The sequence below is a fragment of the Oryctolagus cuniculus genome, chromosome 6 (genome assembly GCF_964237555.1).
Source record: "Oryctolagus cuniculus chromosome 6, mOryCun1.1, whole genome shotgun sequence".
Classification (NCBI taxonomy): Eukaryota; Metazoa; Chordata; class Mammalia; order Lagomorpha; family Leporidae; genus Oryctolagus; species Oryctolagus cuniculus.
In genome coordinates this window covers 15,960,423-15,977,666 of record NC_091437.1, presented here as the reverse complement: position 1 = coordinate 15,977,666, position 17,244 = coordinate 15,960,423, and the positions used below count along the sequence as shown (strand labels likewise).

General features: G+C 49.9%; 1 protein-coding gene and 1 long non-coding RNA gene across 3 annotated transcripts in view; one reads left to right on the top strand and one right to left on the bottom strand.

Moving 5' to 3' along the window:
• Positions 1-7,871, bottom strand: part of LMNB1 (lamin B1) — a 53,165-nt gene extending 45,294 nt beyond the window's left edge. The window contains exon 1 of one of the 2 annotated variants that reach the window (XM_002710176.5): positions 7,089-7,871. In XM_002710176.5, the coding sequence (XP_002710222.2) occupies positions 7,089-7,447 (359 nt within the window). In that variant the 5' untranslated portion in view covers positions 7,448-7,871. Of the gene's footprint in view, positions 1-6,363; positions 6,482-7,088 lie in introns of those variants that run through there. The other variant, XM_070076069.1, reaches the window with a different exon arrangement.
• Positions 7,872-7,942: 71 nt separating this feature from the next.
• Positions 7,943-17,244, top strand: part of LOC127490664 (uncharacterized) — a 54,944-nt gene continuing 45,642 nt past the window's right edge. The window contains exon 1 of the long non-coding RNA XR_011389677.1: positions 7,943-11,042. This is a non-coding gene — a long non-coding RNA (uncharacterized lncRNA). The remainder of the gene's footprint in view (positions 11,043-17,244) is intronic.

The window sequence follows — 17,244 nt, the reverse complement described above, 5'->3', positions numbered from 1 at the left end:
CCTGCACCTGCATGGAAGACCAGGAGGAAGCACCTGGCTCCTGGCTTCGGGTTGGCGTAGTTCCGGCCATTTAGGGGGTGAACCAACAGAAGGAAGATCTTTCTGTCTCTCTCTCTCTCACTGTCTATCTGTCAAATAAATTAATTTAAAAAAATATTTTTAAATTCATGTAGTTTTTCACATACATTTTTTATCAACTTTTTGATGATCCTTTGTATGCATCAATTTCAAAAATAAATTTTAAATATTTGCTTATTTGAAAGGCAGAGTAACAGAGGGGCAGAGATCCACCTTCTATCTGTTGGTTCACTCCCCAGATGGCCACAACAGCTGGGGTTGGGCCAGGGTGAAGCCAGGAGCCAGTAACTCCATCTAGGTCTCCAATGCAAATGGCAGGGACCCAAGTACTTGGGCTATCTTCTGCTACCTCCCAGGCACATTAGCAGGAAGCTGGATAGTAAATGGAGGAGCCAAATCAGGCACTCAGATATGGGATGGGAGTGTTCCAAGTCGGGACTTAATTTACTGCGCTACATCGTCTACCCCACAAACCTTTTCATGTATCCTCATATCTACCATAAACCAAATGAATAAAAAACAATTTCTAGAATCTGCTGAGTCAAGTGAATCTAATTAAGAGTTCATTAAAAAAAAAAAAAAAACTGGGGGACAACATTGTGGCAGAGCAATTTAAGCCAAGGCCTGTGGTGCTGGCACCCCACTTCAGAGAGCCAGTTCAAGTCCCAGCTGCTCTGCTCAATCCAGCTTTCTGCTAATGCACCAGAAAGCAGCAGATGGCAGCCCAAGAGCTTCGGCCAGTCACCCACCCAGGAAACCTGGCTTCAGCCTGGCCATGCAGGCACATGAGGAGGGAACCAGCAGATGAAAGATACACACATCTCTCTCTCTTCCTCCCCCAACCTTTCAAATCAATCTTCTAAAAGGGGGTGGGTGGGGGGAGCTTGTGGATTAAGTAACAGCACTGTGGAAGCAGCTGTTAAGCCTGGCAGTTAAGACACCCATGTCCCAAATCTGAGGGCCTGATTTCATTCCCAGCTCCTAATTCTAGCTTCTTAACAACAAGCCCTGGGAGGTGATGGTTATAGCTCAAGTAATTGGGTTCCTGCCACCCATGAGGGAGACCTGGATCACATTCCTGGCTCCCAGCTGTTGGCCCAGCCTTAGACTTTCTCCCTCTCCTCTTTCCAAGGAACACTTGCACGGACACTGTTGCCAAATTCTCTCCTGCAGGACCAAGTGTCTCCATGAATTCTTCTGTTTGTGAGGTACGTCCTATACAAGATTTATCAATCTTTCAGGAACTGATTTTTGTGGATTCTTACTTTTCTTCCCTTCAGTGATAAAGGTCCACAATCTCTTATGTAAAACCCTTGGGGCTAGAGGTGCTTTCTGGAAGTAAAAGCTATTCCATGTGTCTCCAAAATCCTGTGTGTGAGGTGTGTCATATGCTAAGGAATCGAAAACAGACTAAATAATTCTGGAATCTGTAATTCTCAAGTCTATTTTTTTAATCTAAATCCACTTAAATGGCAATCATTCCTAATTACAAACATTCCAGCTCCAAACAAAATTAAATACAGCAAATTATTTTTATTATTTCTAAAGATTTATCTATTTATTTACAAGACAGGCAGAGTGAGAGAATGAGAGAAAGATCTTTCATCCACTGGTTCACTCCCCAAATGCTGGCAATAACCAGGGTTAGGCTATCTGAAGCCAGGAGCCCCAGACTCCATCCCAGTCTCTCGTGTCCACAGCAGGGACCCAGCTATTTGGTCATAATCTGCTGCCTTCCAAAATGCATTAGCAGCAATCTGGGTTGGAAGCAGGATTCTCTAACATGCCACTCTAACATGGGATGCAGGTGTCGCAAGCAAAAGCCTAAAGTGCACCACAATGCCCAGAAAACTCTGGACCCAGACAATAAAATATTTCTCCTTTTTTCATTTTCTAAATTATACTTCAATTTCTGTTTAAAAAAATAACTGACTTCCAAGAGTTATTCATAACTCTCAAATGAGTCACTACACTGGAGCGTTGAGCTTGCCACCAAGTCCTAACGGGAAGGCAGTGAAGTGCACCAGGTGGAATGAGCCCACAGCACCAAGGTGAACTGAAAAGGGACTATTAGCAGATATTCACTAATTCGTAGATGAAATGCAGGTAAGAGTACACAACGCAGAACACAGATGTAGGGGGCACTTCTGGGAAAGTGAGGCAGGCCACAAGTGGGAGGACTAACGTAGAGGACAGCTTTGCTCCTCACCATGCCTAGCACACAACGGCTTAACTGCAGGCTCTCCAATAAAAGAACAGCTCACCCCAGTCAACTATGAAGAGGTCCCGACCTGTTCTCCAGACCAGAAGAGAGGAGGAGGAGGTACCTGACCAACAGCAGCAGTAAATCAGTCCTTCACTTCCAACCGCAGACAATCAGGATCACGGGACAAAAATCAGCAACAAGAAAAAGACCACAGGCCAGTGCTGGGGGCAGCAGGTTAAGCTGCCACTTGCCAACACTGGCATCCCATCCTGGACTGCTGATGCGAGTCCATCCAGCGTCCTGTTCATGTGACAGTGAAGGCAGCAGTAGATGGCCCACGTGCTGGGCCAGCCCATGTGCGAGAGCAGGATGAAGCTTCTGGTTCCTGCTGCAGCATATCCCAGCCCAGCCCATGCAGCTACGTGGGGGTGAACCACATAAATAAATGTTAAAAAAAAAAAGAGAGAAACTCTAAAAATCACCTTTAGATTAGAAATATCACATGCTTAAAATACAAGCTGAATAAAGGAAATGCCTATGCAAAAAGATTTTGTGGAATTAAAAGCATGATTTCACAGCTCAACTTTAAAACTGTAACTTCCAATTACCAGTAGTGGGGCAGGCATTTAGCCTCATGGTTAAGACACACATTAGGGTGCACATATCTTTTTCTGAGTTCAATCCTGGCTCCAACTCCTGACTCAGCCTCCTGCTACTGCAAACCTTGGCAGACAGTGGTAATGGCTCAAGTCACTGGGCTTCTGCCACCCACATCAAAGACCTGGATTGTGTTCTCAGCTCCTGGCTGCAGCACGGCCCTGTGCCCGATGCTACAGGCGTCTGGGGAGTAAACCGGCATACGAACACACGCTTGCTCTTTCTGTCTCTCACTGTCTCCTGAGTAAATAAATAAAACATCCACAACTAGACCTATGAGAAAACCAAGATGGAAGAAAATTCCTAAAAGCTTTCAGGGAGGAAAAATACAGCAATCACCAACAAAGTAAAACAATACACTGCATTTTACATTAACAATGGATGGCAGAAGACAACGTAACAAAATGGTATCTTCAAGTTCTGAGGAAAACATTTAAAGCAGTGTTTTATACCAAGCCCAACTATCAATCAAGCCGGAAACAAAGCTATTCTCACACACAGGACTGAGAAATTTTACCTCCATCCTTTCTTAGCTACTTCAAGATGTTCTCCTACAAAATGAAGGAAGAAACCAAGGAAAGAAAAATATGTGATGTGAGAGGAAACTGGCTTGTAGCATATTTTAAGAACAGACTGCTCCAGGACAGAAAGCACGCTACATGTCACAGATACCATGATTAAATATCTTCAGAAAGTTTACAGATATGCTGAAAGCAAATTTTTTCCCTTAGTGAACAGGAAAAGAAAGGCTTTTTAGGAACCAAATGTACTAATATAAGGCAAATTAAACGTGGTGCGTTTTGAGGAAGCAGTGCTATGGTCATTCCGTGGTATTCTCAGGGAACGGTTCTCAGGGCCCCATTACTCAAGGTATTTATATAACATGGTATATTTGCTTATAACCTATACACATCCTCCTGTATACTTTAACTCATATCTAAGGGCAGGCATTTGGTACTTAAAAGCAAGTATTTGGATTAGCACTTAAGTCGCAGCTTGGGGCAATGACACCCCTTATCAAAGTACTCGGATGGAGTGCTGGTTATAATACTTGCCATCTTACTTCCTGCTAATGCACATCTAAGAAGGTAGCAGGTGACCCCTGACACTCACGTGTGAGACCTGGACTGAGTTCTAGGGTCCTGCTTCGGCCTGGTCCAGGCCTGGCTGTTGTGGGCATTTGGGGAGTAGACCAGAAACTAAAAGATAGGGGCCGGCACTGTGGCGTAGTGGGTAAAGCCACCGCCTGCAGTGCCAGCATCCCATATGGGCTCCGGTTCTAGTCCTGGCTGCTCCTCTTCCGATCCAGCTCTCTGCTATGGCCTGGGAAAGCAACAGAAGATGGCCCAAGTCCTTGGGCCCCTGCACCCACGTTGGGAGACCTGGAAGAAGCTTCTGGCTCCTGCTTCGGATTGGCACATCTCCGGCCACTGAGGCCAATTGGGGAGTGAACCAGTGGATGGAAGATCTCTCTGTCTCTGCCTCTCCTCTCTCTGTGTAACTCTGACTTTCAAATAAATAACTAAATCTTTAAAAAGAAATTTTCATCCAGTCTGAAAATACTAAAAAAAAGAGAAGAAACTAAAAGATAACTTTCTGCCTTTCTTTTCTTTTTTTAAGATTTATTTATTTATTTGAAGGGCAAAGAACCGAGTAAAAAGAAATAGAGAGAACCAGATCTTCCATCCTCTAGTTCACTCCCCAAAAGGCCAACAGCCGGAGCTGAACCAATACAAAGCCTGGAGCGAGGAGTTTCATTCGGGTCTTTCACATGGGTGCAGGGGCCCAAGCACTTAGGCCACCCTCTGCTGCTTTCCTAGCTGCATTAGCCGGGAGCTGAATGGGAAAGGAGCAGCCTGGACTTGAACCTGGGCCAATAGAATGCCAGCGGCTTTACCTGCTACGCCAGGGCACCGGCCCCTCTGGCTGCCTTTCAAATCAAATGATAAAGTCTAAATTACTTATGATATCTAAAAGAATGTAAATGCTAGGTAAATAGTTGTTATACAAGGAATAATGACAAAGAAAAAAGTCTACTTATATGTGGTGGAGGTGCAGCAGTTACAGGTCCAACAGCATTTCCCACCGACAGTGGGCTGAATCAGCTGACAGAACCCACAGACGTGGAGGGGACCACACACACAGCAGGGCAGCACACACCCAAGAAAAACTCGCAGAACACTGCCGGATACCTCGGAGAATATTATTTTCGCTTGTCAACACCTTAATCATCCCTTTCAGCCCGCATCACTTTCATTCCTCTAAAAAGTGGCATAACCCAATCATATCATACACACTGTTCCACTGGTCCAAAACATTCTTCCCACTCGTGCACTCTGCTAAAAAAGCAAGCATTTTACCATTCGCGACATTTACAACTCCTGTCAGCCAGGTGGCAGCCTTGGAACTAAGTGCAAAGTCCTCAGCGGCCCTGGCGGAGAGCTTACACAGAGGCCTCCCATCAGAACCTACACACCCCTTGCCATGCTTCGTATCTGCTTGTGAGCCACCTCCACATTGCAGTACCAGCAACACGGGTACCAGCTTGCTCTTGTAATCTCTGTATCCTCTGCACCGTGAAGTCCCTGCGAACCCACCTCATGCCACACGCTGGCATTTGGTACAGACGTTGGATGGCAAGGATCCTACACAGCTGGCCTGGATTCTCCCCCAACGCTTGGTGTTATGCACACCTAATCTAAATCTTACAGGCAGTATAGCATCTAACATCTGAGGAAATGCAGTAACAAAAAATCTGAAGGAAGATGGAGCTCATGGTTTGAGTGACCTGACCCACATTTCAAAAGATCATCCCAAGGAATGGGAAAGCCAAGGCACAGAAACATAAGCTTAGGAGTACTTTCGAGTTACGTAACAAAATACCCAAATAAGAACAAAAAGAAATGTGATTGCTCCTGCAACGTATCAGCTCCCCTTCTGCTACAGTCCACACTGTAATTTTTTACCATAAACACGTCCTTTTTGTATGAGCCACTTTTAAAATATCTGATTAAAACGGGGAGATAGAAATACACAGTCACACAGACTGAGACAGGGACATTCTTCTGGGTACACAGAGAGGACAGACAGGGACAAACGGAGTCAAAGTCGGAACCAGGCACCTCCAGAGACCTCGACTGGCAGTGGCCATGGGCCGGGAACTCAGAACACACACGTGGCAAACCTCTAAAGCGTGGCATCAGCACTTGTTGCCTGCTGACAACAAGCAACGTCACTTTGCTCACGGGAAAGTCAAGGTAAAGTCGGCAGCACGGTCAAGTTCGCCCCCGGGTCTCACGCTGAGCACTCGGAGGCCCTCAGCACGCATCCCAAGCTCTCCGTCGCCCAAACACCAGCTGCCCAGCCCGCTTCCACGGACCCTGGCCTGTCCCCCCCGGGAGGGACAGTGCACCCCTCTCTACCTGAAAAAACCGCCCGCACCACGGGCAGGCAAGCGCCAGCGGGGGCGGCTGCAGCCTGCAGGGCGGGGGCCTCCGCTCGCACGGCGACGACCGTGACAGGCGCAAACCCAGCAAGTCCCGTGCGCAGGGGCACCCGGGGGAAACCCAACTCGCCGCCAGCCGGCAGCAGGCGCGCGCGCAGAACCCGCCCTTCCCGCTCCGTGCGAGGCAGGCGCAGAAGGAGCGCAGAAATGTCACCGGGCCAAGACCGAGCGCGCCAAAGCGGGACCCACCCCCGCGGCGCCTCCCCTTCCTCCCTCCGCCCGCGCCGAGCTCATTCATTCTCCGGGCGGCCAGCCCGTCCTCCCCGGCCGGCCGCCGCGCACCTCAACCCCGCCAGACGCTTTGTCTCGGGCCGGCCGGAAACGGGCGCGCACGCGAGCGCGCGCCCGGGTGTCAGCTCCCCGCACGCGGGGCCGCCTCCCGCGGCCACGCCAGGGTCCGAGGTCCGGAGCCGGGAGCGCCTCGCCGGCAGCCCCAGGCGCGCCGTGCGCCCCGCCCTGCGGGGTATCCGGGACCTGGAGACGCGCACCGCGGCCCCGCCGCGAGCCGCCCTCTGCGATCCCAGCGCGGATCGGAGGCGAAGGCGTGCTCTCCCCTCTCCCGAGACGCAGGCACGGGGGGCCCCACTGTCCCCCCACCCCCACCCCGCAGCTCCCGCCCCGCCGGCCGCCCGGCGCACTCACTTGAGCAGCAGCTGGTCGTGCTCGGCCTTGCACTTGCCCAGCTCGATCTGCAGCTTGGCGCGCTCGCGGGCCGTGTCGTCGAGCGCGCGGCGCGCGTCGGCCAGCTCCGTCTCGTAGAGCGCCTTGAGGCCGGTGAGCTCGCGGCCGCGCACCTCCTCGCGCTCCGTCACCTGCAGCTGCAGCGCGCTGTTCTCCGTCTCCAGGCTGCGCACCTTGTCAATGTACACAGCCAGCCGGTCGTTGAGCTCGCGCAGCTCCTCCTTCTCCTGCAGCCGCGACATCCGCGTGGGGCTCAGCGGCGTGGTGGGGGCGCCGGCGCGGCTGCCGGACCGCGGCGGCACGGGGGTCGCGGTCGCCATGGCGGGCGGGCTGGACGATCGGCGGCGAGAGCGGGGTGGCAGAGCCGCGGGGCAGCCCGGGGACCCGGAGGCGGCGGCGGCGGGGCGACGAGGCCGGGATCGAAGGCACGCGGCCGGGCGACCTGCGTTCCGCGTGCGGGGGCCGGCGCGGGGAGGCAGGGAGAAGCACCTGGGATGGCGGCGGCGGCGGCGTTACAGCACAAAGGGCACCGCGGGAGGAGGACGGTCGATCGGCTGGCCGTGGGACGCCCCGTGGAAGAGCTCGCGCGCGCACTCACACACGCGCGCGCGGGAAGACGCACAGCGAGGGTGACCAGGAGGCCGAGCAGGGTCCGCGCCGCCGCGCCGCCGCCGAGTCTCCCGCCCGCAGCACTTTGTTTCCTCTCCGGCTGCGCGCAGCGGCGGGCGGGGGAGGCGGGCGGCGAGGGGCGGGCCGTAGTGAGCCGCGGGGGGCGGAGGGGGAGCGGGCCGCGGCGGCGCTCGCCCCAACATGGCGGGCACGCGCAGGCGCTGCCACGTGACCGGCACGGGCCAATGGGGAGCGGGCAGCGCACTCCGGAGGCGCGGGGGCTGGGCCTGGAAATTCAAAATCGGGCCCTCGGGCAACCGTCGGCTCGGCGCGCGGGGTTGGGCGCGGCCGGTACTGGGCTGAGGGCTAGCGGGGAGGGGCGCCTGCGACTACCCGCTTCTCGGCCCCGCGAGGACCCCTGAGGGGCCGGCCCTGCGAGTGGCGGGAAGGAGCTAGAGGTTTCCGGGGCGGGTCAGCGCCGCCGCCCACAGCCGGCGGTTCAGGGAAATTCAAATGTAAACGTCCCCAACAGCCACAGGCGAAACTCGGAGAGGCCGGCGGGCGTCGTAATCTCACCCCGGCCCGCGGCCGCGCTCTGGAGGCGGCCAGGCCCGGAGCGCTTACGTCACGGGCGCCGGCGTCCGGGGCCCCCAGTGCGTGCGAGCCGTTCTCCGCGGAGGAGCAGGCGGTGTGTGGCCCCGAACCCGAGGCCGCGGGAGAGCACCTCAGAAAGCCGTGCCTCGCGCGCGCGCGCGCGCGGCGGATGGGTGGCCCCGGTGCCGTTGTTTCCTGGGTGTGTGAGGGGGGTTGTGAAATCAAAAACTGCTGGCGAATGAAACGACCAGATTGGGAGTGAGCGGCGCGAGCGCTCGCCACGCTTCTGCGAAGCCAGAGGCAGAAGCCCGTGGACGCGCTGAACGGACCTCTGGCTGTGACGAGGAGCCTCCCCGAGACGGGAGTGGCGGCTAATTGGAGAGGAAAGTTAACGTGCAGGCTGGCGTTTGCTGGGACGTGCAGGCTGCCCAGAGCGCTCGCCGCCGCCCCGGGGTGTGGGCTCCGGGTTTAACCTCGGAGCTGTCGCGCGCGCACCCCCGGGCCCCGTGCATCGCCCACAGCCTGGCCGGCGGCAGCTGTGGGCTTGGATGATTGCGGCCGAGAGCGGCCCGGATCGTTCTTGAAATGTGTCGGTAGAATTAGCGGAGGGCCCCAGGCTGTCCTTGGAGCCCAGGACACATCTGGATGGCGCTTGGGCCCCCCTCCCACTGCTTGCCCGGGTTTAGCAGGAAGTTGGATAGGAGGTGGAGGAGTTGGGATTGGACCTGATGCTCACGTCGGCCGCCGGTGTTGCTCGCCCGTCAGACAATTTCTGAAATTCCCTTATTCTCAGCTTTCCCCTTGCCGAGCCCTGCGCTTGGAGTATGGTCATTTTCTGTTTCTCTTACTCTTTCGAAGGTTATCCTCTTCATTCAAATACTTTCTGAAATCCCATCAGCTCCAGAATTTTCACCAGTGAATTAGAAAGTGACATTAGTATATAAGTTTGATGAAAGTACTTGGGCATTTACTAGGATAACTGTCATTTTTGCAATACCCTGCCTTGCTTCTCCTATAAACTCTGAGCTACTTGTCAGGTCACATACCCTGATTATTGGTTGGAACATACGTTCCTGTAACCCTGCCAAAGCCTCCACATACCATGCCATTATTTGTCTCTTCCATATTCGTCCTCACACGCAATTACCTCACCATATAAGGACACCTTATTTACATTTGCCTTATTTATGTCATTTGGATCTGTAACAAAAATACTGGATATCCAAGATGTCTGGACAGAAGATGTACAGACTAGAACTGGGGGGGAGGGGGAGTTGTGGGGTAAGACAAGGAAAGGGGGAGGAGAGACTGAAAGTGAGCAGTAACCCACATGGGTCCCAGGAGAGGGGGGTGACAGCTGGCAGCTGAGGATATAGCACTAACAAATGGAATGGCTGGAGCTGCTATAAAATGAAAAGAGAAATTGCCAAATGGTATCTTTTGACTTGTAGACACATATTTGCTGAATGATGAATGAAAAGAAATGAATACTTCAACTTCCACATAGCTGGGTTGTTTCATTTAACGTAGTTTGCAAAACTGATACCGTTTCTAGTTTTCATAAAAATGTAAATCATATTTCATGAAGGTGGAATATGCTGAATCTTTCCCAAGTCTGATTTTGATTTTTGTGTTTTACTACTAGTTTTTAAGCACTTAATATATTTGAAAGGCAGAGTTACAGAGAGAGGAAAAGATACAGAAAACATACACCGACCCACTAATTCACTTCCAAATGGTCGCAATAGCCAGTGGCACCAAAACCAGAAACCTCAGCTCCATCTGTGTCTCCCACTTGGGTGCCAGCCCCAAGCACTTGGGCCATCCTGAACTACTTTCTCAGGCCATAGCAGGGAGCTGGATCAGATTAGAAATGGATTTGTGTGTGTGTGTGTGTTTTGTGTGTGTATTTTTTTTTTCTAGATTTATTTGCTTACTTTGAAATAGCTACAATCCTCAGATGGCTGCAACAGTCAGGACTGGGCTGGTCTGGAGCTGGGAGCCAGGAGCTTCTCCAGGTCTCCCACATGAGTGGCAGGGGCCCAAACACTTGGACCATATTCTGCTGCTTTTCCCAGGCCATTAGCAGTGGGCTGGGTAGGAATAGGAGTAGCAGGCATAGGAACCGGTGTCCATATTGGATGCTGGTGTCACAGGCAACGGCTTTACCCTCTTACGCCATGTTGCGGGCCCCAGATTTCCCTGTTTTAAAATGGTTCTGGGAGTTTTTAAAGTACATTTATCATCTTCCATAGGATGGTTCTCATAGTACAGCCACCTGAGGCCTATACACTGCTCAGAATTATTTTCCAGACATGCTTGTTGAGATCTGGACATTAAGCAAAACCAGATGTGTGGAGTTGTTTTCTTTTAGCTCAGTAGTTCAATTTTACTATATCTTAGCCAAAAAGAAAAAGAATTGATATTGTTGCATTTTAATTTAATTTTATACCAAAACATGGTCAAGATACTGTCATACTCTAAGTTATTTTAGATACCTTTAATGTATTTCTAAAACTAATACGCATCTAATTTTTAATAGATTTTTTTAATATTTATTTTTTTGAAAGGCAGGGTGACAGAGAAAGAGGAAGAGAGAAAGAGTCTTAGAGATCTTCCATCTGCTGCTTCACTCCTCAAATACCTTCAACAACCAGGGCTGGGCCAGACCAAAGCCAGGACCCAGACTTCCGTTTGGGGTTTCCTATGCAGGTAACTAGGAATCAAGTATTTGAGCCATCATCTGCTACCTCCTAGATGCAGTAACAGAAAGCTAAATCAGAACCAGAGTAGTCAGGACTCAAACCAGGCACTCCAGAATAGGACACAGGTAACCAAAGGGTGGTTCAACCTGCTGTGCCACAAATGCTCAGCTCAGGTTTTGTTTTTTGTTTTTGTTTTTGTTTTTTCAAGATTTATTTATTTGAAAAGCAGAGTTACAGAGAGAGAGAGAGGCAGTAAAAGAGAGAGAGAGCTCTTTCATCTGCTGGTTCATTCCCCAAATGGCCACAACAACTGGAACTGGGTCAATCCGAAGCAACGAGCTAGGAGCTTCCTCTGAGCTACCCCCATGGGTGCAGGAGCCCAAGGACTTGGGCCATCCTCCACTGCTTTCCCAGGCACCCTAGCAGGGAGCTGGATTGAAAGTAGCATATGGGATGCTGGCATTGAAGGCAGTGGTCAAACCCACTACGCACAGTGCCTGCACCTCCAGTTTTTGTTTTTGTTTTAAATCTTACAGAGGTATACACCTTAAACCTATAGTTGGGTCTTTGCCTTCAGAGTGATAAAAATGCAGGCTGGTGTCAAAATGTAAGGTTTACTCAGCTGATTAACCCAGCTCAAAGAGCTTTCCTGTTTTCATGATCAGTCTTTAATTTATTTATCATGATGTATGTTTATTCCTTCCCAATAACATTTTCATTTATTTAATTCTTCAGCTATAGAAGTGAGACTCGACTTTCCTAGAACATATTTTACACTAGCCTTTCCTATCTGGTGTTAGAAATTACCCTGTAAAAGCTAGTCTTCTGAGTTAATCTGAAAAAGTAAGGCTAGTTTCCAGGCCTTACAACTGAGCTCAAGATAAGCAGAGCAGGGGGAAAAAAAGAGTAAGAAAACACAGCGTTTTTGTGTAGTTGGTAGGGAAAATGAAAGAATGAATCTTCAACCAGATGTCAATGCAGTTATTTTCCTCCCAATATCACAGCTCCTGGTGCCATTCTCCCAGAACAGCATTGCCAAACTAGGGCTAAAACCATTCTCAGCTTGTAAGATTGGTTTAAGAAAAGATTAGAAAGATTTGCAAAGAGAGACCATCTTTCCATCCCTACCTCCCAACCATATATAAACCTTCTGACTGGGGAAAGAAGGGAAGTTTGAAGATGGAGGCACCGTGGGACTCTTGCTCCCTTATCCCACCACTTGGCTGAGTTGAGGGTTTTGATTGAGGACCCAACGGAAGAAACAGTTTGTGCTTCATCACAAGGCCCCCTTCACTCCATCTCGAGGCAGCAGAGCAGAAGCCACAAATGTTATCATGGATGTTTTTGAGAGGGTTTGGGGATGAGTTTAACTTCGGATCAGTAGATACTGAGTAAAGTAGGTTACTTCTGTGATACGGGTTGGTATCATCTGGCTGGTTGCAGTACTCGCGAGAACAGATATCGTCTCCCTGCCACCCTTAAAAAAGGGAATTTGGGCAGCACAAAGCCTTGGGGCTTGAACTACAACATCAGCTCCTGCAAGGTTTCCAGCGGGTCAACCCCTCAGTTCTGGACTTGCCAGCCTGTATAACCAGAAAATAAGTCTCTCCTTTGTATCTGTCATCCTGTTGGTTCCATTTCTTTAGAGATCCTTGAAAAATACACCTTCCCTAGACCCGTAAGAAGGGTGTGGAGGGGCCAGGAAGGCCAGCAGATAGGAAGAGTGACTGGGACAGGGGAGGCACAGACTGACCTGAGCATCCTGGCCAGCACGGGGATGTCAGAACTGTTGGCGACTCAGCAGAAGCATTGTGGACAGAAAGGAAAGGGCTCCACAGGCTTGAGAGCCACTATACCCTGAGCTGGGGATCCACTTAGCCTGGCAGGACAGGAAGAGTGAAAAACACTCAAAGCCTGCAGAGTAAAGGGGTACTAGGAAGAAAACTGAAAAATCTAAGCACATGGAAATGAAAGAAGAGAATTAAACGTGACAGTCCCTTTCTGGCCTAAAACTTTCCAGAGATTTGCATACAAAAATAACACATTGAGATAAAGTCTCTTAGGATTACCATGCCTAAAGAGCCACATTCTCTTGCTCACTCCCTAATCCATGCATGTGTTGGACATTAGTTGAGCATTTACCACGTGCCAAGCAAAGATAATGAAGCTATAGGATCTCTGCTTTGAGACAAGCAAACACAAACATGAAGAAACTGTGCTTCCAAGTGCCACTGCCTAAGAAGGCATGAAGCAAGCAGTGTAGGAGCACCAGGGTGCTGGCAGGTCTCTGTGCTACAAAGATGTTGTCTGAGCAGGGTTTCTAAGAATGCCGGCCTCCAGGAACTGGTGAAGAACTTCAGCACCTGTGTAGGCCTGCAACCGGCAACCCCGGTCCCCAGGGAGACTTAGAGGGAAGCCCCAGATGCAATCCCTAATCTCCTTACGCTGCACTTTTTATTTTAAACCAGACCATGGGGAGGGTGCTTTAAACAGGAATTAGTCAAGCGGTTAGAGAAGTGGATTTTGATCAACAATCCCTTGTTTTTTCATTGTGTTACATATTATGGTAAAGAAAGGAATCGTTAGCAAAACTTTTTATTTATCTATTTGAGATGTAGAAAGACAAAAAATGCAGAGAGAGCCAAAGAGAGCTACCATCTGTGGGTTCACTCCCCAAATGCCAGCAACAGCTGGGGCTAGGCAGGGGCCGAAGCCAGCAGCTGGTAACTAACTCAGTGTAGGTCTCCCATGTTGGTGGCTGCCACTCCAAACCTAGGAGCTGGGAGGTGAACTCAGGTTCTCTGGTGTGGTTCACGTCCCAAATGGCCACAACAGGTAAGGCTGGTCCAGACCAAAGCCAGAATTGGACACAGAGGACGCAAGACTCAAACTAGCACTCTGATACAGAATGTGGGCATCCCAAGCAGCAGCTTAACCCATGAAGCCACAATACCTACCTCTGAGATGACTGTAGTCTCTGCAAAATACTTGTATTTGTGCATATTTGAATCTTCATATTGGGAACTGGGCAAGAATTATCCACAATTTGGCTACTCACGTACTTGGGATTTAATGATACCAAAAATACAAACATTCTGTTAAAGTCTGTACAGAAAAGACACTGAAATGTAAATAGAGACCTCTTTGGTTTATATTTATCTTAAGTAGAGGGGTGGCTGAGGCTTTCATATGTTGTTGATGGAAGTTTAAACTAATACAACTACTTCAGAAAATTGACAACTCCTGACAAAGTTAAAAATGCACCTGCCAGGCCAGCGCCGTGGCTCACTAGGCTAATCCTCCGCCTGGCGGCGCCAGCACACCGGGTTCTAGTCCCGGTCAGGGCACCGGATTCTGTCCCGGTTGCCCCTCTTCCAGGCCAGCTCTCTGCTGTGGCCCGGGAAGGCAGTGGAGGATGGCCCAAGTGCTTGGGCCCTGTACCCCATGGAGACCAGGAGAAGCACCTGGCTCCTGCCTTCGGATCAGCGCGGTGCGCCAGCCGCAGTGCGCCAGCCGCGGTGTCCATTGGAGGGTGAACCAACGGCAAAGGAAGACCTTTCTCTCTGTCGCTCTCTCTCACTGTCCACTCTGCCTGTCAAAAAAAATTTTTTTTAAAAAAATGCACCTGCCTTGCACTGGCAGTTCCACTCCCAAGACCCATGAAAGCCATGTCAGCTAAATGACTGCACAATGGAGCAGGCATTTGTGCTAGGAACCCGTGTCCCACACTGCGGTGCCAGGGTTCAATTCCAAGCTCCAGCTTCCTGTCCATGCAGACCCTAGGAGGCAGCAGTGATGACCAAAATGATTGGAGTCCCTGTGACCCTCATGAGAAATCTGGATGAAATTCCTGCCTCTCACGTTGGCCCAGCCCTGCCCCAGCCTTTGCAGGCTTTTGGGGAGTGAACCAGTGGACAGAAATTCTCTCTGCGTTTCAAATAAGTAAATAAGAAAAAGACTTGGACAGGAAGTTTATAGTAGCCTTCTTCATAGCAGCTGAAGGGTTCGGAACACAGGACTTTGGCAGATTGATTATTCTGAGCTGAAGGCACTTCTGAAACAGCAGGCCCCCACCCCCACCCCTTCTACCTAAAAACAGAGCATAAAATTTTCCATGAAAAAGTGCTATCCTTGCACCAGGAAGAGGAGAAGCGTCTTCTCACAGACACTGGACGTAATGGCCAACATGACTGTGTACAAAGCAGCGGTACTAAAGTGCTTTCCGGGTTTAGCGCCCCCAGGTATTTCCTAGGCATTGCCCCACATTTGCCTCCCCTGGAAGCTGAAGCCCCCTTTCATCTGTCTTATCTCTCCACTGGTTTATTCTTCTTTGGTTAAAAGGGTATTTTTAGAAGCTCTGAATAACTGAGAGCGCATACTTTAGTTAAACAAGAGTAGAAAAGTGATTTTCAGAGGTGTGGAGAAAGGACGCAAGGAAGGAGGGAGTCACCAGAATGGAGCCAAGCACTGTGGTTTATAAAGGATATTTAACATGAAAATGTAACTTTGTATTTGGAAAACAAAAAGTGACCTATTGTTTTTTATAATACATACTTTTATAAACAAATTTTTAAAGATTTATTCATGAATTTATATTTATTAAATAAAGGCTTTCTATTAAAAAAAAAGATTTATTCGTGAGCCAGTGCCCATACAGGATGCTGGTGTTGCAGGCACTGTGCTACACCACAACCCAGTCCCTGAAAAAGAATTTTAAGTAAATCTTCTTGGTCAGAGAAGTTGTAAAAAAGCTGTGATCCAGGCTTGGTGTTGGTGAGGCAGCAGGCTAAGCCCCCGCATGGAACGCTGGCATCGCATATTGGACAGCCGATTGGAGTTCTGGCTTCTCCATTTCTGATCCAGCTTCTTGCCATTGTGCCTGGGAAGGCAGTGTAAGATGGCCCAAGTACTTAACTGCTGCCTCCCATGTGGGAGACCAGGACAGGGTTCTAGGCTCCTGGCTTCTTCCTGGCCTAGTCCTGACTGTTGGAGCCATTAGGGGAATGGGCCAGTGTATGATCATTCTCTCTCTCTCTCTCTCTCTCTCTCTCTCTCTCTCTGTGTGTGTGTGTGCTATCACATCTCCTTTCAAATAAATAAATGTCTTTAAAAAAAAAAAAAAAAAAGCTGCGACTCTCAGCCAGCGGTGTGAGGAAGGACAGACAGCCCCCCACCCCCCTAGGGCTTTTTCAGATTTAGGGGCCAGAAGAGATTTTTATGTTTGTTACAGGACATCGTTGCACGGTACCTTGGAGACACCACAGTGAAGAAGAGAGAGGAAGTACAGGATACGGCTGCTGCTCCTGTTCTCTCTTGGGCTCCTAAGTCGCATCCAGATCTGGGCCACTGTGTGTTCAGTCGTGGACCAAGAGTAACCGCATCAGGTGGCTTGCTATGGCAGGCTGACCACAGAAAGGCCCATCCCCACAGCCTTATTTGGCAGAAGCACCCTGTCATAACTTGAATCAACTGCCTCACAAGGTTTTCAGAAACCTGTCATTTATAAGAAATCAGTTTCATTTCTCCAATCTGAACTTCTTCGTTCCTTTCATTTACTATATACTTCCTTTAAAGGATTTCAGTTGGGTTAGATCTCAAAACGAGGGCTGGAGAAACGAATTCTCAATTGTCATAGGGAAAGGAGAAGTCACACGGCCACAGGCGGTGAGCCCAACATCTTTAGTTGTTTTTTTTGTTTTTTTTTTTTTTGGTTTTTTTTTTTTTAAGATTTATTTATTTATATGAAAGGCAGACTTACACAGAGAGAGAAGGAGAGGCAGAGAGAGAGAGAGAGAGGTCTTCCATCTGTTGGTTCACTCCCAAATTGGCCACAACGGCCGGAGCTGCGCTGATCCAAAGCCAGGAGCCAGGAGCTTCTTCCAGGTCTCCCACATGGGTGCAGGGGCCCAAGGATTTGGGCCATCTTCTACTGCTTTCTCAAGTCATAGCAGAGAGCTGGATTGGAAGTGGAGCAGCCAGGTATCAAACCGGCATCCATATGGGATGCCAGTGTTTCAGGCCAGGGTGTCAACCCGCTGTGCTACACCACCAGGCCCAACATATGGATTTTCTTATTTCCTACTTATTTTTTTTAATTTTTATTTATTTATTTATCTGACAGGCAGAGTGGACAGTGAGAGAGAGAGACAGAGAGAGAAAGGTCTTCCTTTGCCGTTGGTTCACCCTCCAATGGCCTCCATGGCCGGCGC